Here is a 20,873-nt window from a genome sequence, read left to right as displayed (position 1 = left end):
CTGACTAGAGGCCAGTTGGTTCTCCTTTTTGAACAGCTGATTAAATTCATGCTCTAAACCATCTCCCTTAGTTAACTCTCTTGCTCTACACCACTATATACCTGCTGCAATTGCCCAAGGGCTAGGTGCTAGACAACCAAGAAAATGCCTTATACCCCAGAGCCCACTGAAATTCTTAAAACTAGCCATCATAAATCTGCCTCCCCTGCCTCACCCATTCCTCCCCACAGACACCATAAAAAAGGCACTGGTCCATAATTTCCTGCTCTCCCTCTGCCTTGTGGCTTCCCTTGAGTGGCCCTGTGTGGTGTCCTATTTCCCCTCAGGGAACTGTGATCATAACAAACTGAAAAACTTTCTGATTTCTCTCTCTTGATCTGAGCCTGGCTTTACCATACCAAACCCATGGTGATATGATTAAAGCAACTAGTGATATACAAAAGACTACATACTTGTATTAGTTTCCTATGGCTACTGTAACAAATTTCCACAATCTTAGTGGCTTAAAAGAACAGACTCTTATTCTCTCACAGTTCTGGAAACTAGAAATCCAAAATCTCTTCTACTGAGCAAAAATGTGTCAAAAAGGACCATGTGATCTCCAAAGGCTCAAAGGAAAAATCGAAACATTATTTCTTCCGGCTTTGGTGGCCACCAGCATTCCTTGACTTGTGGCCACATCACTGCACTCTCTGCCTTTTGAGTCACATTGCCTCTTCTATATATGTGTATCGAATCTCCTTCTTCCTCTCTCTTATAAATGTGATGGCATTTAGGGCCCACTTGGATGATCCAGGATAATCTGTCCATTTCAACATTCTTTTTTTTAATTTATTTATTTTTTGTGAGGAAGATTACCCTGAACTAACTACTGCCAATCCGCCTCTTTTTGCTGAGGAAGACTGGCCCTGAGCTAAGATCCATGCCCATCTTCCTCTACTTTATATGTGGGGCACCTGCTACAGCATGGCTTGACAAGCAGTGCGTAGGTTCACACTGGGGATCTGAACCGGCGAACCAAAATGAACACGCCAACTTAACTGCTACACCACTAGCCAGCCCCTGCAAGCCTTTTAAAGGATTGAAATACTACAGAATATACTAATTGTACTAAGATCACATAAGAGGCTCTTATCAAATGGCTTATGAAATTAATTGCTACATTTTCGGGGAAGTATTTTTTCCCAATTAAAAATATTTTATATGTAATATGTGTATATTTTTGTTGTTCAAAAGTGTTAAAACATTACACATTAAACTTCAATTCCGTTGAGTTTCATCCCTACTTCACCAGAAAGAACCTGTTACTAATTTCCTTTGTGAATTTACATGCAATTTATTTCCATACATACATGTGCTCATATAGAATGTTGTACATATTTTTGGAATGACTATAAAAGTGTTTTTTCATTCAAAATGACTTTTCATGTTATTACAACTAAATCTGTCTCTTTAAAAAAATAAAAATAAGAAACTGTTGCATTATCTTCCAGAGTATGGTTATACTATATTTTATTTAGCCATTTCCCCATGTAATGGACATTTATTTCCAAAGATTTTGTTGTTATGAGTAATGTTGTAATGAAATTCTGTGTACATATCTCTTTGTACACATGGGTGAATATTTCTGTAGGCTAGATAAGTAGAAGTGGAATTTTGAGCACATTTTTATATTTTGATGTTATGTAAAATTGCCCATAAATAGTACCAATTTGTACTCTCTCTAGTAGTAATACTGCATTCAGAATAACTTTACCACACTCTCACTAAAAATTAACATTATAAAGCCTCTCATTTTTGCCATTTTAAGAGATGAAAAATAATTTCTTATTTTAATTTGCATTTCTCAAATTACCATCAAGATTGAGCATTCTTTCACATGCTTTTTTGGCCATTTGGGTTTCCTTTTTTAGGATTTGCATATTGCTTTTTCTATCTATTTTTGTTTTTTAAAGTTTTTTCTCCTTATTGATTACTTGAAGTTTATTTTATGTTCTTGTTATAGTTTCTTTGTGGTATGTAGAAAGTACATTCTCTCAGACTGTCACTTGTTTTTTGAATAGCTTCTCCAGTCTTGAGAAATCATAGATGTGGCTAAAAACTAAGATAGTGCCAAAGACGTATCTGCTTTAATTTTTACAACTATTTACCAGGCAAAAACGTTTTTGTTACTTTTTAAAGTGATTATTTGTTAAATGTAATTCTACTTGTCTCATTCCTAGATCTGGTTTTCTATATCAATAAAATAAGATTAGCTTTAGATAAGGGGTTCCAAATGACAAAAAAAGTCCAGAACAATGTACAAATGGTAGATTTCTTTATAAAGCTAAATTTAATGTTTATTTCTGTTAAAATATGTTTATAAAATTTTTGAAGTTATACTGATTAGTTAGACTCGAAATCTGGAAATCCTGGAAACCACTGGCCTAGTTTATTCCAGTAGTCTATTTCAATGTTAACGTTCTCTGATCCTATGATCTATTCTTCCCTTGACTTCCTTCATCCCAAAAGAAAGGAAATGTATATGGAATGTCTTATGAATCAAAGAGCTTAAGGGTACTTAGTGGTTGTACCAATCAGGATAGAATAGGTTATACGAAAGTAACAAAAACTAAAACTTCTCAGTGGCTTACAAATGCCAAGTTTATCTCTCATGTTCATCTCAGATCAACAAGGACGCTCTTTGTATCAGATCACTTTACAATCTGTCACAGAAACATCATTTTGACACATACTTTAACTATCACAGAGGCCACAAAGTGGAACATATTGCTTATGTTTGCATTTCATAGCCAAAACAAATCACATGGACATTCCCGACTACAATAGGACAGGGGTGTATATTTCACCTGCAGGGAGAAGCACCAAATATTTGTGAATAACTGTATATTCTGTAGGTGAGTATGAGATCAGGAATAAAAACTGTGCTAGAGAAAATTAATTTAGATTCGAGTGAAAATTTAAAAAATAAGAAATATGAGAATAAACTTTACCACCTCTGCAGTCTTCTAAACATGTTAATATTAGCTAAACAGAAATTTCCAGATTCCATAATATTTTCACATACAATATTTTCTTTGACTTTTATAACAACCCACTGAGGCAGACTGATAGGACTGAGTAATGCCTAAGAGCTCACCACAAGTTAGAATGCTTGGTTTTGAATTTCAGTCTCAGCATTTACTGAACTTTGACCATGGACAAATTGCATCACTTAATTTCTCAGTGCCTCAGTCTCCTCCTTTTAAAACTGGGTATAGTCGTAGTTCTATCTTGCGTTTATGTATGTGTGAAGAATGAAAGTGTTAATACATGGAAATGGCACATAGCAGCTCTCAATGCATATTGTTAGTTGCTGTTAGTTATTTCTGGTTTTTATCACATTTATCAACAATACTATTATGTCCATTTTCTAAAGGAGGACCAAAATGCAATCTACAAACTTTCATGTTTTCTCTAAGGTTCACACAGTGGATGGCAAAGCTTTGATTCAAATTAGGGTTTCAATTTAGCGATTTTTGTTGACCTTTTAGACACACACTTTATTTAACTAATTTGACAAAATCATATTCTAATCTGTGTCTTTAAGATTATTTTAGCAAAATTTTTGCTATAGATTGAAATGAATAGTTCAGGAAATAAAAGACTAGATGAGATTGAGAGAGGTTTTTGTAGGAAGAGAAAGAAAGACAAAGAGAAAGCAAACAACTGAAAAGGAGCAGTGTGTTCAGAAGAGGGGGCAGTGCAGCAGCTGAGCAGGGGGGGAAGACAGTGGTTTGCTCGGGAAGCAGTGACAGTGGCCAATCTGTTCTCACTGTGGAGCTCAGATTAGTCTTTTTGTATAAACTAGATTTAGAGAGTTGGAACAGGATTGTAAGAACACATATTGAAAGTAAGAGGATTCTAGAAAATCTATAAAGTCTTATATCCAGGATTATTTTTCCTAGCTAAAGAAAAAGCAAAGCCAGAACTATGTGATTTTGTGATTTTATGATTGAAAAAGACTGAACTGTGGATTTTAGAGATTGCTGATATAAGAAAGTTGATGTGGTAAGTATTTTAATGTTTCTTGAGTATCGCATAATCCCTGCCCCGCTTTTTGTCTTGAAATAAGTAGTTTCTGTCATATGATTTGATATGGTTCAGGGTTGCCCAATCTATTTTAGGTTTGTTGACAACTCAAGTTTCAGGTTCTAGCAGCACAAATATACTACTTATGTTTGAAATGTGTGTGAACTTTGGCTCAAAATGTTTGTCTCATTTCAGAAATCTAGTAGGCAAACTTGCTTATCTTTTCCTTCTTTTCTCTAACCTTTACATGTGACTTACAGTGGGTTCAGGCTCTTTTTCCTTTTTCTGGGAAGGAGGGCTTTTGGATGTTGAGATAGTATTGTGAGAAAATTGTACATAATTCAATGTAGAATTTAGAGTAATTATGACTTTTTTTCCGTAAGAGAAACCACTAATGACCAAGTACTATAATAATAACACTACCTAAAAGTCCATAATATTGAAAGCTGGGAAAATAGAAAAAAATAAAAAATAAAAAATAAAAACAGAGATAAATATAAGTGACAAAATAACAAGCATAGATGTGACACTGAAGCTACTTCCATTAAAATTTTTAAGGATACTTTTATTAAATTGCTTGTTATAAAGATATTTAACTGTAAGGATCTAGGCAAATAACTATAAAGGATAAAAGTTGAAAAAGTGTCCCTTCTTCATTAATGCTAGTTTATTTACATGTTAAAAAATATCTCAGTATCTGCCTGAGATGTGAGGCTGCTTTGAATAGGGGAAAAGACATTTGTACATAACTGATACTTATACAGTATAGGTAACTGATACTTATATAGGCAGAAAGGAATCTATGGAAGTAGATACAAGTTTCTTGACTACTGCTTTATGCTTAACATTTTAATACAGCTCTTTCATTTCATTTACATCATGACTTCGATGTGATGTAAGTAGACTTTAAGCTAAGTGACTGAACTTATGGCATTTGATCTGTTAAGAGAAAACCTAAATTTGTACTAGTGCCTTTCCCCTATAATGTCATTCATATTCTGGACATTAAATAAAATAACAAATGCCTTTTATATACTACTACTGATTGTGAGAAAAACACATGAGAACATCAGAAACTAGCAACCCTGTGGATGATTCTGAGTTAGAATTTTTTTCTTCATAAAATTGGACATGTTTTATTGGTAATTCAAATATTAGGGAATATTACTTATTAGGACATTATCAAATGTCCCATTTCATATTTTTAAAGAATTTCCAAGACATCTCATTTGGCACTTTATAATAACCATTAGAGCTTTAGGATAAAGGGAAATTTCCTCTTTGTAGGTCAATGCAGGAAATATGAGATGTGGGCAACAGAGCATTGATATTAATATTAATAACTGTGAATATCTTTTCTGAGGAGAACCATTTTAGGATAACTATAACAGAAATTAGTCATAACAATGATTTTAAGTTCTTATTTTTTTGTTACGTTATTGATGCCAAGGACATCAAGGATTTGTTTGCAGATTTTATTTCACAAGATATAAATATATTTGAATGCCTCTCTTATGGAGTTTTATAGCTCTTTAGATTGATTGAGATGAAAATTAAGATTAAGTGAGTTAACATATGACAATGCCTGACCATTGGTAGATCTTATAATGTGCTTGTATATCTCCATCTATGCTGGGAGGTTAATAAACTTCCCCATATTATGTCCACAAGTTATCCTTTATTTTAATTACATCCTAGAATGCATTGTGAAAAAACTTATTTGTTATTAAAAGAGCATTTCAGAGTTAACTGATGAGCCAAAAACGAGAATTGTATTTTAAAACCAACACGTAATCTGCCACAAGCTGTAAAGAGGTTAAAAAAAAAAAGATAAAGAAAGAAAATGTGAAAAAATTGGGGTTGAAAACATTGCTGTTTCCTTCTTATCACCATCTGTTCTTCCGGGGAATATGAAGATATTTTTGAAAAGTAGATAGTATTATTAGAATTTGGGAAGGGTGGAATGGAAAGAGAGAATGTCCAAGTGATAATAAGTGAAGGTGGGAAGAGAGCATGAGTTTATAGGAGTTTGAATAGTACCAGCAGTAAAAATCACAATACAATAATGACAACATTACAGCAACCAAATATTGAGCTTTTATTATATCCATGCACTGGGATAACAGCTTTATTTGTATAAATGTATTCAATCATCATAACAACTCTATGAAGTACATATTACCTTTTCTAGTTCATAGATAAATTAGTAAATCATTACTTTCCAGGATCACACAGCTGATAAATGGCAAGGTAAAGATTTAAACTACAGTTTACCTAACTCTTAAGGTCATGTTCTTAACCATTACGTTTTGCTATTTGGAACGCTAAGTCAAGTATGAAGTTCAAATGATGCTCTTCTCCAGCTTCCAGCTCTTTATCACTATCAGCCCTATGTCATCCACTAACTAGTTAGTCTTCTCTCTTATTCTCTTTCTAATATTCGTCTTCATCCAGCTAGTCTCTTCTCATCCTTGCAAATTTTCCTTGGATCTGTTTTTGAAAATATTTCTTTAGTAATGAAACTCCTCTCCCTAATCGAAGACACCTCTTTATATGCGCTCTCCTATCAGCCCCATCATATCGATTGGTGGGCTTGCCCAAAGTTGTAACTTTAGATTCAGCATCTCTCTTGGTACCTTGTCAGTTCTCAAGGGTTCGGCTCTCCAGGCCCAATAATGCAGACAGCGTGCTTTGGCCTGTACATACTGGTTGCTCATGAATGGCATCTGTTCTGACTGGTCAGTATCTGTGCTAAGTCAGTTGTTAAGTATTTTGTGTGCCATTTCTGAAACTATCATTGTCTTGTCGAAAGCTCCTAAATCTCCCTGCTTCTTTCTTTATATCTAATGCTTTTTTATCCCTCAAACTCAGTATATCCCCAAATCAGCTCTTCAGTTTCTCTAAACCAAGTCTGTCTTTAGATTGCACTATGAACGATAATGGCATTGTCCTTCTTCTACTCACTAAACTTTAAATCACAGTCCCCTCTGACTCTTCCTTTTCTCTATTCCATACATCTGCTTAGCAGCCATTTCCTGTAGAATAGGTCTCCACTGAATCTATTACGTCTCTCCTCTCTGTATTAGTTAATTATTGCTTAATAACAATAACTTATGTTTCACAATTCTAGATGGTTCTTCAGCTAGTTTAGCCTTGGTGTCATTATTCAACTACGGTTAGTGGCTATCAGCTCAGATGGTTGGAATGGCTAGGGACAATTATTCTCTCTGTAGTCTACAAAGTTGTATACCAATTCTATAGCCTATGTTGGAAGAGACTGCGGGATGCTGTTGATATTAGCAAATGCTATTCATTGAGTGTATCTTATTGTAACAATTTACCATACTCTCCCAATTTTCATTCTTATTGCGATAATACTAGTTTAGATTTTCATCGATACTCTGTTTACTACTGCACAAGTTTTCAATTGTTTCTATCTCAGTTCTCTTTGCCTTTCAATCCATCTGATATACTCCAAAAGCTCTACTCTCATTACTTTCCTGTTTAAAAACAAACAAATAAACAAATTAAAGAAAACCTTTTATAGCGTCTTATAACTTTGGGAAGAAGCTCCACTTTCTTCTCCCTGACTTTGAGAGACTGCAATATAACTTCCTACTTTAACTCCTATGGCTCCTCCACAGCAAACTTAATGTTCTACAAAAGTGTATTGATTTCTTGCCATCCTCCTTGCCAATTTCCTACATTGAATAATTCTATTTTTTCTTCCTTAAAAGCCATTTCACCTTATCTCTTTTAGTAATGTCAAACCCATTCTTTGAATCAATTTTATCTTCCTCAGTTCCCATTCATCACAAATGAATTTTCCTATCAATGAAATGCTGAAGAACTTTACTCTTAAGACAGTGAACATATTCCTCATTTTGTGATTGTTTTTTGTTTTTTTTGCATGGATTTGTCCCTTCTCTGACGTTACGTGGTGTCTAGAATGGTCTTGTCCAAAATAAATGTAATGAAAACCATGACAATAATATCAAAAATTTAGTAGTCGTATTAAAAGGCATAAAAAGAAATGGGAAGTTAATGTTAATAATACATTTTATTTAGTCAAATGTATCACAGAATATTATGTCAACATGTGAACGACAAAAAAATTCTTAATTTTTTTACTTTCTTTTATCACACTAAGTCTTCCAAATCTAGAGTGCATTTTACACTTATAGCACATCTCTGTTCAGACTCATTATATTTCAAGTGCTCAGTAGCCAAATATTGCTTGTGGCTACCATACTGGGCATCACGAGTCTAGAATTCTTGAGAAACGTTGGCATAATACGGAGAATGTTGATTTGTAGGAGGACCAATCTCAAATTCTAATTACTTACCCTATAAGAAAGCATAATTTATTCAATCTCTGAGCCATAGTTCCTTCATGTGTACAAATTTTTTTAAGGGTTAGAGTAGACTGTATTGCACAATTTCTGATATAGTGATCATTTATTTTAAAAAAATCAGTGAGTGGGCTGTCCCCATGGCTGAGTGGTTAAACTTCTGTGGGGTCTACTTCAGTGGCCCAGGGCTTGTTGGTTTGGATCCTGGTTTGGACCTACTCTGCTCATCAGCCATGCTGTGGAGGCAACACACATACAAAGCAAAGGGAGATTGGCACAGATGTTAGCTCAGGGCTAATCTTCCTTAAGCAAAAAAAGAGCAGGATTGGCAATGGATGTTAGCTCAGGTTGAATCTTCCTCTCACATACACACACACACACACACAATCCTTTAAAAATCAATGAGGACATACCCCTGGTTATGCCAATGTCTTGCAAAATACCTGGAATTTAGAATCTGTATTCTACAACCATTTATTGATCACATAAGCCATTATGTTAATTGTTCTAGATTCTAGGAATATTATACATGAAGTCTAGAATTCTATGGAAAACATTGGTGTAATACAGAGAATTTTCACTTATAGTAGGACCTATTATCGAAATCTGATTACTTACCATTTGAGCCTGGACAATTTATTGAATCTCCCTGGGCCTTAATTCCTTCATGTGTGCTAAGTTTTTGCAAGGGTTAGAGTAGATTGCATTATACAATTTTCGAGATAGTGTTCAATTATTTTATAAAATCAATGAGGACATAACCCCAGTTATGCCAATGTCTTGCAAAATACCTGGAACTTAGAGTCTGTATGCTACAACCATTTATTGATCACATAAGTGATTATGCTAATTGTTTTGCTAGATTCTAGGAATATTGTATATGAAATCTACCTTTAAGAAGCTTGGCCCAGAATGATGCATGTGTGAATACTTAGCTATTTACAATTATTTACAATATAAATCAGATTTAATTTGATAAGGTCACATAAGTGAAAAAGCTATAATGCAGAGGAATAAGTAACTATGCCTGGAAATATTGCAATAAGCTTCATATAGATGTTGCTTCAACTGCATTTGGAAAGAAGAGTAGTTACCAGGTACACAAGGATGGTAGAAGGGGATCATAGAAAGAAGCAAAGCACTTTGAAAGTCACAGGGGAATGAAACTGCTTGTAACATACAAGAACCTTTGGCTTTGCAGTGGATAAGTGTTATGGACTGCACGTTTGTGGTCCTCTCACCCCTGCCAACTTCATATGTGAAACCCTTATCCCCAGTGGGGTGGTATTAGTCTGTGGGGCTTTGGGGAGGTAATCAGTTTTAGACAAGGTCATGAGAGTGGAGCACCCCCTAATGGGATTAGTGTCCTTACAAGAAGAGAAAGGGACCAGAGCTCTCTCTACTCTCCACCGTGTGATGATACAAGGAGAAGATGCCATCTGCGAAACTAGAGGGGGCTCTCACCAGACACTGGCTGTGCTGGCATTTTGACCTTGTCCTTCCCAGCCTCCAGAACTGTTAGAAATAGATATTTGTTGTTTCAGCCAGCCAGTCTATAGTATTCTGGTTATAATAGCTCAAACTGAATAAGAAAATAGGACACAGTGTTGACACGGGGTGTTGGAGGAAAGACCAAAGGAGAGCAAGGGTTGATAGAGTAAATATTACTGACCATAACACTCTTGGTCACCTTCTCCAAAGCAAGTACTTCCTAATTTTTCCTCATCTTAATGAATAGTATCGGGCCCAGCCCCATGGCTGAGTGGTTAAACTTTCACACACTCCAGTTCAGAGGCCCGGGTTCATGGGTTGGATCCCAGGTGCAGACCTTCTCCACTCACCAGGTACAATGTGGAGGTGTCTCATGTACAAAAAAATAGAGGAAGGTTGGCACAGATGTTAACTCAGGGTTAATCTTCCTGAAGCAAAAAAAGAGGAAGATTGGCAATGGATGTCAGTTCAGGGTAAATCTTCCATAGCAAAAAATAAATAAATAAATGGTATCACCACCAAATATCTATTTTTAAAATTTTTCTCTTTCCCTCATTCTTCAGCTCTAATCTATCCATCAGCCTCTTGCTACCTCTGAAATATATCCTGTCAGTACCCTAGTTCAAGCCAAGCAGTGCTTTCCTGGACCAGTGAAAAAGACTAACTGAGGTCCCTGCCTCCACTTTGTCTTCCTAAAATACAATTTCTTCACAGAGGCAAAAGTGATTTTTTTTTTTTTATAGTGTATCCGAGTTTCTCAGCTCCCCCTCTTAAAGTCTCAATGACTCTCTCTTTCTTTATGTTCGACAAGGTCCTGCATGATTTGGCCTACCTCTCCAACCTCATCTCACTGTACCCTCCACTGTATCACACTTTGATTAGCTGCACAATTTTTTTAAATGTTGCTTGAATATTTTAAGCTTTTTCCTTCCTTGGCTTTTTACTGTCATGTTTTCCTCTGTGTAGATTGTCTTTCTCTGGTGTTCAAATGAATGGCTCCTTCTAATCCTTCAAATCCCAGCTGAAAATCACTTCCTCAGAGATGCTCTCCCTTACTATCCAGTCTAAAATACCCTGGTGGTAAAGTCATTTTCTATTTTATTACCCTGTTATTTCATACTAATTTTTATTGCTATCTTAATTTGTTTTTTTGTTATGATTATTACCATTTACTCATATATTTTCTTTCCTTTCCACTAGAATGTAAGCTCCCGGAGACCAAGAAACTTGTCTGTCTTGTCTTGTTCATCGTATCCTGAACATCATCCACATGCTTAGCAAAAAGCAGACACTCAGTTAATACTTGTTGGATTAATGGATTAAGTTTTTCTGACCTGTACTATTTTTTATAGGATTTCGCTCACATTAAGAAGGAAAGGGTTGTGAATTCATTAATTTAGTGTTTTATCAGGTACAAGAGATATTTGCTATAAAGAAGAAAAGAAAACTCCACTCTACTGCTATAGCCATTGAATTAAGCATAAGACTTAGTGGAGAGGAAAAACAGTCCGTTTCCTCAATTCATGTACATTCAACTCACAAATAGTTTCTTAAATCTTAGTGTAGAAATTTAAATAAAAATTTGGATTGGGAGTGAAAAACAGAACTGAATTAAATATCCTGTCTCTTTTTGAATTTGAAACATTACAAATGTTTGCAAATAGATAGTTAAGGCATATTTTGACTATGAATTCAGTTGTCTCTGATTGTTATTTTCCTTTGATTAGTGAGGGACTCAGAAGTAAGATCTAATCCTAATTAAATAATACACGATTAAGCTTTCTTTGTGTATATATATAATGCCAGATGTTTAAAAAGGTTAATATTCCCTCGATAAGGAAAACATTAAGTTCTAAGAGGTCATTTAGATTGTTTTCCTGGGAGATTTTACGGATGTTCTTCACTTGTTAACATTATTATTGATAATGTTCTTCAGATTATGAATAAATAAAGGGCTTGTGCTCTAAGTACCTATTCATGTAAATATTTACTTAGAAAAATATGCTTCTTACAGGAATATAAATAGTTGCTGCAAAGAACCCTGACAACTTCAAAGCACAATGAAGTTCCTTCTGTTACTTTCAGCCATTGGGTTCTGCTGGGCTCAGTATGACCCACATACCCAAAGTGGACGGACATCTATTGTCCATCTGTTTGAGTGGCGCTGGGTTGATATTGCTCTTGAATGTGAGCGATACTTAGCTCCCAAAGGATTTGGAGGGGTTCAGGTGGGTATTGTTCATAGGATACACTGCAGTATGTGCTATGCTTATAGTAAATTGTATAATGATCTGTATCTGTGAAGCTGGGGCAACATTTTACTTCAATAATAAGTACTCTGAGTAAAACAGTTTTCTAAGGAAGAAAACATTTAGTACTATTGGCAACTTTATGTTTTGTGTCTGATAGAATCTTTCTTCAGTAGGACATTTACAATATGCTATTATATTTTCAAATGGTTGTAAAGTAATGTAGCTGCTATACAAAGATTCAGAAATAATTTTAGATTATTAATTAGTTTCTAGAGTATCCAATGATATAAAGTAAGCCATAATTTGATACTTAGTAAGACTGTTCTATTTATAGGTCTCTCCACCCAATGAAAATATCGTAGTTAATAACCCTTCAAGACCTTGGTGGGAAAGATACCAACCAATTAGCTACAAGATATGTACAAGATCTGGAAATGAAGATGAATTTCGAGACATGGTGACCAGATGTAACAACGTCGGTGTAAGTGAATGAAAATTGCCTTTCAAAATATTATATGGGAAAATCCTTTCACTCTCCTGTTTCTTGCTTTTTGAGCATAATATTTTCCGTATTTCTTAATTTTTATTTTACTTCGTACTTTAGCTATAATTAAAATTTAATTATTGCCTTATGTTCAATTTTGGTAAATCTTTGTATATGCGTCATTTATCTACTAAGAAGATGTTAAGTCAAAGTTTAATCTGAACTTATTTCTAAAGCAAAATATCAACTTTTAACCTTTGTAATTATACACATTTCCAGGGAACTCTTTTCTAGTTAGGAATTGGAAATTCCAGTTGCAGTATTTGCTGTCAATTTTATGTGACTTGTATCTCCACCCATAATTCCTGGGTCTTTTTCACCATAGGTTTTTTTTTTTTTTTGAGGAAGATTAGTCCTGAGCTAACATCTGCTGCCAATCCTCTTCTTTTTGCTGAGGAAGACTGGCCCTGAGCTAACATCCGTGCCCATCTCCCTCTACTTTATATGTGGGATGCCTGCCACAGCATGGCTTGACAAGTGGTGCATAGGTCCGTACCAGTGATGTGAGCTGGCAAACCCCAGGCCACCAAAGCGGAACGTGTGAACTTAACTGCTGTGCCACCAGGCGGGCCTCTTTCCCCATAGGTTTTTTGATGGTAAATAGTTATATTCTCTCTGATGAGGAGCATAAGGAGAGACAATGTCTACCTTCCTCTCTACAGATGCTAAGTAGATAGTAGAGGCTGATTACTTCTTTTATAGGATGGCCCATGGAAATTTCAAAAACCAACAACCTCTCCTGTCTCAATTCATTGTAACCTACTGACCAAGTGCTCTTTGCATTTTTCACAGTTGTGGTAGTTTTTGGTTCTCTCAATGCAAGTGGCTAGAATGCCTGTAGGTCTTCCGTTCACATTGATTTCCTTTCACACTTGACTTTTTTGTCTTCTAGGAAGATAAGTTATAAAATGGCAAGGAAATATTTACATGCTGTAAACTTTCATCAGTAATATTATAGATTTCTACCTTTCCATAAGTCAAACTGAAATAGAAACTTTGCTTTTCAGGTTCGTATTTATGTGGATGCTGTAGTTAATCATATGTGCGGAAGTGGTGGCGGTGCAGGAACGAGCAGTACTTGTGGAAGTTACTACAATGCTGGAAGTAGGGACTTTCCAGCAGTCCCATACTCTGGTTGGGATTTTAATGATGGTAAATGTAACTCTGGAAGTGGCGAGGTTGAGAACTATAATGATATCTACCAGGTAATTAAAAAAAAAACAGTAATCTGAATAAAGAGCCATCTATGCGTTTAATTATCCACATGTGGTTTATTGATCTCCATTTTAAATATTAGCTTAGAGTCCTTAGGAAAACAGGATTCCAAATCTGACTGTTTAAAAATAAGAAACTCGAATCAATATTTAAAACATTTTCCACAATCAATTAAAAAACTCACCCACTTTATTTCCTACATTCTCCGTTTTTCTAGTACTAGAAAATATTTCAAAGGTATGTCCATATCAGAATGTCAGCATCCCTGTAGTGCCAATGCAAAGGAGGCTCTATAGAAATATTTGTTAGTGAATAAATGAATGAATAATCACATGAAGTCTCGAGTAAAGATGATGTTTTATGTATCAATCACAAAATTTTTGCCTCTACAGGTCAGAGATTGTCGCGTGGTTGGTCTTCTTGATCTTGCGCTGGAGAAAGATTATGTGCGTTCCACGATTGCTGACTATCTGAATCATCTCATCGACTTGGGTGTAGCAGGGTTCAGATTGGATGCTGCTAAGCACATGTGGCCTGGAGACATAAAGGCTTTTTTGGATAAACTGCATAATCTAAACACAAACTGGTTCCCTCAAGGAAGTAAACCTTTCATTTACCAGGAGGTACGTCAATATATATATATGTGCATATAAAATAATATTATTTAATTCATTAGAAAATAAATGGCAGATTTAGTTGAAAATACAATTTCTGTTGGTTAATGGTTGAACCATTTTTATCAAACAGTGTTCTTTAACCTCCTTTTATTCAGAGACAACACAGCAAACTCTTTGTTCCAAGAGGTTTTATGGAAGAGCAAAGAATTTATTTAAGCTGCAAACATCTCTATGTCATTTACCATCTCCCCAGAGACCATTATAAAAGACAGATAATAATACAGTTGTTGTCTCAAGCCAGTGTATCTGAGTTTAAATCTTGGTTATAGCACTATTCACTGTGTTCGTTTAGGCAAATTGATTAACCTTTCTGTGCAACAATTTTTTCTTGTGAAGAAAAGAGATAATGATAATGGTTACGTCTTTGTTTTCTTTGGAGAATTAAATGAGTTAATATTTACCAAGCATGTAGAAATGTTGTCTGCCAGATGTTAAGTGCTGCATATACTTCAGCAAAAAATTTTTTTAAAAAATCTTGTATAAGGAAAACCATTTGAGCATTTCAAATAATATAGTTTAAAGCCATTTTCTATAAATATTAATGTGATGGTTAAAATTCTTTAAAGCTCCTATTTAAAATTATATATTCTTCTGTTATTTCTACTAGGTAATTGATCTGGGTACTGAGCCAATTAAAGGCAGCGAGTACTTTGGAAATGGCCGTGTGACAGAATTCAAGTATGGTGCTAAACTAGGCACAGTTCTGCGCAGGTGGGATGGAGAGAAGATGGCATACTTAAAGTAAATGAAATATGATTTATCTTTTGAATTATTTCATAGATTTATTAGTCATATTACCCCAGTATGAGTTATCTTCTTAGAACCTTTTTAATTAGAAAACTTTCAAAGATTCTGTTGCCAGTAATAACTGGTATAGAGGTCCAAACTCCAATAGATCATCTTTATTATTTAGAATGTCAATGACAAGAAAGTATGTCTAGAAACCGAAAACGTAACTTAGAGATTTTAATCTACCTATTATATGACTTTACTAGATTTGACTAATGTTTGCATATAATCTGTGATGGTCAGATTGTTATTAAAATGACTCTATCATTTATGAACTGCCTACCATGTGGCCATACTGTGGAATTTACATATATCATATCAATTAATTAGTTTCAAATATTAAAATGTTTGTATTATAACAATAAAATATTGAGGCCTTATTTTAGCCCAGTTTGCCATTCTGTATAAGATGATATGCATGTTGCTACTTCTGAAATCCATCTAAATTATAATATACTGAAACCTCTAAAAGGACTTTTTACAACAAAAATCTTATACCTGTAACATGAAAGTAATACAAGTAATTCATACACATATACATACATGAGATGTATTTGTAGATAATGTACCTACATAGTTTCTCTAAAAAACCCTATAGAATAACCATTTAATTAGAGAGAGAATTTCCTTTGAGGATGGTATACTAAAAGAAATACACATTTAGGTTACTTTAAAGCTATTTTAAAAGGTATATATATATACATATATAATTTTTTTTTAATAGGAACTGGGGAGAAGGCTGGGGTTTCATGCCTTCAGACAGAGCACTTGTCTTTGTGGATAACCATGACAATCAGCGAGGACATGGAGCTGGAGGAGCGTCTATTCTTACATTCTGGGACTCTAGGTAAGAAACTAAGTTCCCCAATTGTTTTTACCTACCTTTTAATGATACTAAAAATATCATTTCTTCTATGGTGCTGTCATTTTGTAACTTTCAGACTGTACAAAATGGCAGTTGGATTTATGCTGGCTCATCCTTATGGATTTACAAGAATAATGTCAAGCTACCGTTGGGCAAGAAATTTTCAGAATGGACAAGTAAGTTTTGTTGTTGTACGAAATATCTTTTTCTCAAGGAAGAAAAGGAAGGAAATTTGGTTTTAATTTCACATGATGCTATTACATTTACTATTTATCAAATATTTATTAAGAGAAAACCTTATGCAGGACCCTTTTAGCAATGAAGTGGATATTAAAAAATTAAAATTCACAGTCAGTCTCTGTTGTCAAAGAGTATGCAAACTGCTTCAGAAATATGACAAATATATCGCCTCACGTGAAAAGAAAACAGTTAAAAATAAGAATACATTGAGTAAAATATGTACTTCTCCTAAGTACCTACTTCAGAGGGTTGATATGAGGCTTATAAGTTAACACTTGTAAAGGACTTCAGACAGTACCTGCCCAAAGTATGAGCAATATAAATATTCATTAAATGCCTTTTTTAAAAAGTTCTATGAAATGCACAGAAATTATTCACTTGAACTGAGGTTAAATAGGGGAAGTATCTTATAAGAGGAAGGAAATTATATGTATTAAAGAAGAGAAATTTGTAGATTATTCTGGGAAAGATAAGGATGAGAAAAATACTTGTGATATGGTAAATACATTAATCTGAGTAGCAATTCTTTTAGAAGGGAAATGAGCAATAACATTATGAAAATATTTGGAAAATTTTTATTTAAACTGAAGATTTCAGATGGAGCGTCATACAGCAATTTCACACCTAAAGTAGAAAACCCTCTTTACTACAAGCCAGACAGGTATTTAATTAGTTTCTTCTAGAGTCCTTTCAAATTGAGAAATCCACTACTTTATACAGCAACTCATTCTATTGTTAGGCAACTTTGATATTTAGAAAATGTCCCTTTATAGGAAGCCAACTTCTAATTTCCACGAGTTGGTCTTATGTCTGATGTCATGAGTCATGGACTATGACCATTTCCCTTTTCCTCAGAACTTTTCCACTTTCCCAAGACTTCTGCATGCTGAAAACTCTTAGTTTTGTCCACTAGATATCCCATGACATGATTTTAAGAGACACATAGAACCTTTCTAGATATAATCTGCTTTTTCTATGACTACCTTTAAAAGTACAAATCAGAAAGACACAATATTAAAAATTTGGTCAGTTTAGTAAAGAACATTATGATGTGTTGATTAGTATAGTTATCCAAAAGGAAGAATGAAGGGAACTAACATTTATTTAGCAATTATCATATTCAAGGCATTTTCACAAATGTTATTTAATTTTTATAGCAATTAAGCAATATGGTCCTTTTACAGAAGAGGAAAATGAGGCACAGATAAGTTACGCATATTGTCTAAGTTTTCTTAGCAAGTGGTAATAGAGCCCATGTTTTAATCTTGCTGTTTCTGACGCTGAAGCCCTTGCTATTTCAATGACATTGTGCTGCCTACAGTGATATTAAGAACCCATTGCAATTCCTTGGAAAGAAAATGAGAGAGTAAAAATATCTTCCCCCTGTTTGAAATAGGGCACTAGAGAATGAGAATTTGGGGAGAAGATGCTGAGGCCTTGGTAGAGGGCTGTAAAAATACTGCAGGAGTTGCATTCTAAATAAAGACACTGCAGAGACACAAATAGCAGGGCAGATTGGGTGTGGTGTACAGGAGAAGGAAGAAGCAAACACATGTAATGTTATAAAACTGAACGTTTTAAGTTAAAATTCTTTTTGTGCTGATTAAGGATGCTAATGATTGGATTGGGCCACCAAATCATAATGGTGTGATTAAAGAAGTTACTATTAATCCAGACACTACTTGTGGCAATGACTGGGTCTGTGAACACCGATGGCGTCAAATAAGGTAGGAAGACCTATGTAGAGATATCCTCTCATGATAAACTTCCTTAACATTTTATTGTAAACTGTTGAATTATTAGTGAGCATTTTGTATGATATGATATGTTGTTTTTAGGAACATGGTTGCGTTCCGTAATGTAGTTGATGGCCAAGCTTTTACAAACTGGTGGGATAATGGTAGCAACCAAGTAGCTTTTGGAAGAGGAAACAGAGGATTCATTGTCTTTAACAATGATGACTGGTAAGTAGATGTAATAGTAGAAATTACATTTTATACTAACTTGTTCTTGGTTTATTCTTTTCCTGCTCATTTACTTTTTTCATATCTGAAAAATTCTTCACTCAGTAGATTAAGAAAACAGAGAGATCAGAAAAGGCCGAGAAGAAAAATGATGATGGCTCTTATTCTTTTGATCTCCTCTTTAAAGGACTTTGTTCTAAGTAGAGTTATTTTTTTATGCACACTTTCATACCACGTGCATACGGATATGACTCATGTATATGCTCACATGCACACCTCATGCAAAATACACAGCATACTTAGTATAAATGTTGTGAAGTCACTAGAAGAACATGTCTTACACACCCATTGTTTTTTTTTATAGTGGAAAAATACTGCCTCAGAGTTGAAATATCCTCCTTCTAGCTCTTTTTCTCAACTACTCCTGTATCTGGTTCTTTGGTCTTCTTTCTGCATTTCCCTCTCTCTCTGTGACAAACAGCATTTTTTAAGCATATGTATAAAGAATATGTCTCTTATGGTCAATGATTCACCTCAGGAGATTGTTGGGTGTTGGTTCTGAGACTTCTCTGCCTGCTTTTCATTTGTAAAATCCTTGTAGCCTCTGCCTCTAGTGTACAGATTCCCTCAGATGCAGAACGATAGCTTAGAAGACTTTGCAAGCAGTTGAAATGTCTCAGTCCAAGGCCAACTTCACTCCTGCTTAGTGCCTTCTAGCCTAAATCATATTTTACTGACAAAAAATAAATCAGATATATCTCTTTCTTGCCAGAAGTATCCATGGTTAGTCCTTCAATTTCTGTCTTTTGTGGATGGGAGAACCAACGTAAATTTATGAGACAGCTTTATATTTAAAACCATATACTTCTTCACAGAAATCCTAGATTATTTTTATCTCCAGCCCAAATGCCTCTTGGAAGAAAGAGATTTTCCAAGAAATAATCCAATTTCCATTCATGAAAGCAGTCAGTATTTTCTTACATTTGAATGAGGACACATTTAAAATACTTGTGTTTACCATAGGATATACTTTTTTCTAAGAGTGGCAGTTCACTCAAATCTTCAGTGATATTCCTCTGCTTTAAGTTTTTGGTAAAATTCATAAAAGCCTAGGAAATTGCTAAGTCTTTTGTAGGATTTCTTCTGGTCCTAAGAATACTTTTTACACTCACTGGGGAGGTCTTTGTGTTTGAATTTTCTTCTCACTGAGACCTTGATTGCTTAGAGTTCTACAGCACAAAGTGAAGCTGTTTGTTTTAGAGACAGTCTGTATTCGTGCTTTTAGTTGTGTTGAATTCAAGTTAATCTTAAATTTTATCTTGCAGGGCATTGTCTTCAACTTTGCAAACTGGTCTTCCTGGGGGCACATATTGTGACGTTATTTCTGGAGATAAAGTTGATGGCAATTGTACAGGAATTAAAATCTATGTTTCCAGTGATGGCAGTGCTTACTTTTCTATTAGTAACACTGCTGAAGATCCATTTATTGCTATTCATGCTGAATCAAAATTGTAAAATTTGAATTAAATACATTCACCCTGAGAAATAACCAAGTGTTCTTCTTTTCTTTTATGTTCATTAATTCTTATAATTCATTAATTTTTGTAAAATCTATCATAAGTAATCAACTTAAAAAACTCAGAGAAGCGTAAATCACATATAATTATACAATTATAAGATAATAACAATCAACATTTTTCTATATTCTAGTGACTTACATTAACCTATTTGTCAGAGGAATTTCTAAGAACTCAGAGAGGCATCTTGACAAATATGCTTGCTGCCATTAACAGCATTTGCCCAGCTGTGAATCTCTAATGAATTTCTTCCACTGAGTATTTCTAACAATTAGTTAGGGTTAGCTGATTTAATGATGGTTCCCATGCAAAATTATAATATTTGGGTAGTTTTTGACAGTGTGAATACTCTTTTACTGTTAATAAATTGAAAATTTAAAATAAAACCCTTAAATTATGCAAACTATATTGTCTTAATTATATGGAGCTCCCAGGAATCTTTTCCTACTTTCTCTATATCCTTTGCTCTTTTTTCTTTCTCTTTCTAAGGGCTTTAACTCGATGTTGTTGTATGGCTTTTAGTCCCATCTCTTCATCCCCAAGATGGATGGATGTTTATTTAGGCACCACACGCTCCAAGTTTTCTTCCTCATCCTTTGCCTATTCATTTTCTTCACTTGGCTTTAAGTGTGGAATTTGTTGAGGCTCTCATCTAGCAGTTCTTATATCTCTCAGATGTTTTTCTTATGCTTGAATAAGAAAACAGAAGCCATAACTTGGAAACTCTCTCTTCTTTTCACCTACAAATGATTCTACACTTGCCTCTATCATTTTCTTCTTTCCTCCTGTCATATTGAAGACAGTCCACCTCATTCTACCAAAGGCCATTCCCTCTA

The 20,873-nt window shown here is 34.6% G+C and overlaps 2 protein-coding genes across 3 annotated transcripts in view; both read left to right on the top strand.

Annotated features, from left to right (window-relative positions):
* Positions 1–11,132, top strand: part of RNPC3 (RNA binding region (RNP1, RRM) containing 3) — a 54,591-nt gene extending 43,459 nt beyond the window's left edge. Inside the window, exon 16 of the transcript XR_011438801.1 lies at positions 11,115–11,132. The gene's annotated coding sequence lies outside the window, so the exon portion shown is untranslated. The remainder of the gene's footprint in view (positions 1–11,114) is intronic.
* The window catches only part of LOC100049851 (pancreatic alpha-amylase), a 36,024-nt gene extending 16,015 nt beyond the window's left edge, over positions 1–20,009 (top strand). The window contains exons 1-11 of one of the 2 annotated variants that reach the window (XM_001487859.5): positions 3,712–4,050; positions 11,929–12,142; positions 12,501–12,647; positions 13,718–13,915; positions 14,318–14,548; positions 15,210–15,343; positions 16,116–16,238; positions 16,333–16,432; positions 18,105–18,223; positions 18,335–18,460; positions 19,786–20,009. In XM_001487859.5, the coding sequence (XP_001487909.2) occupies positions 11,975–12,142; positions 12,501–12,647; positions 13,718–13,915; positions 14,318–14,548; positions 15,210–15,343; positions 16,116–16,238; positions 16,333–16,432; positions 18,105–18,223; positions 18,335–18,460; positions 19,786–19,975 (1,536 nt within the window). In that variant the 5' untranslated portion in view covers positions 3,712–4,050; positions 11,929–11,974 and the 3' untranslated portion in view covers positions 19,976–20,009. Of the gene's footprint in view, positions 1–3,711; positions 4,051–11,928; positions 12,143–12,500; positions 12,648–13,717; positions 13,916–14,317; positions 14,549–15,209; positions 15,344–16,115; positions 16,239–16,332; positions 16,433–18,104; positions 18,224–18,334; positions 18,461–19,785 lie in introns of those variants that run through there. The other variant, XM_023641532.2, reaches the window with a different exon arrangement.
* Positions 20,010–20,873: the final 864 nt, after the last annotated feature.

This window comes from Equus caballus, chromosome 5, assembly GCF_041296265.1.
Source record: "Equus caballus isolate H_3958 breed thoroughbred chromosome 5, TB-T2T, whole genome shotgun sequence".
NCBI classification, from domain to species: Eukaryota; Metazoa; Chordata; class Mammalia; order Perissodactyla; family Equidae; genus Equus; species Equus caballus.
The sequence above is the reverse complement of the archived record's forward strand: the minus strand, read 5'-3'. Positions and strand labels throughout refer to the sequence as shown.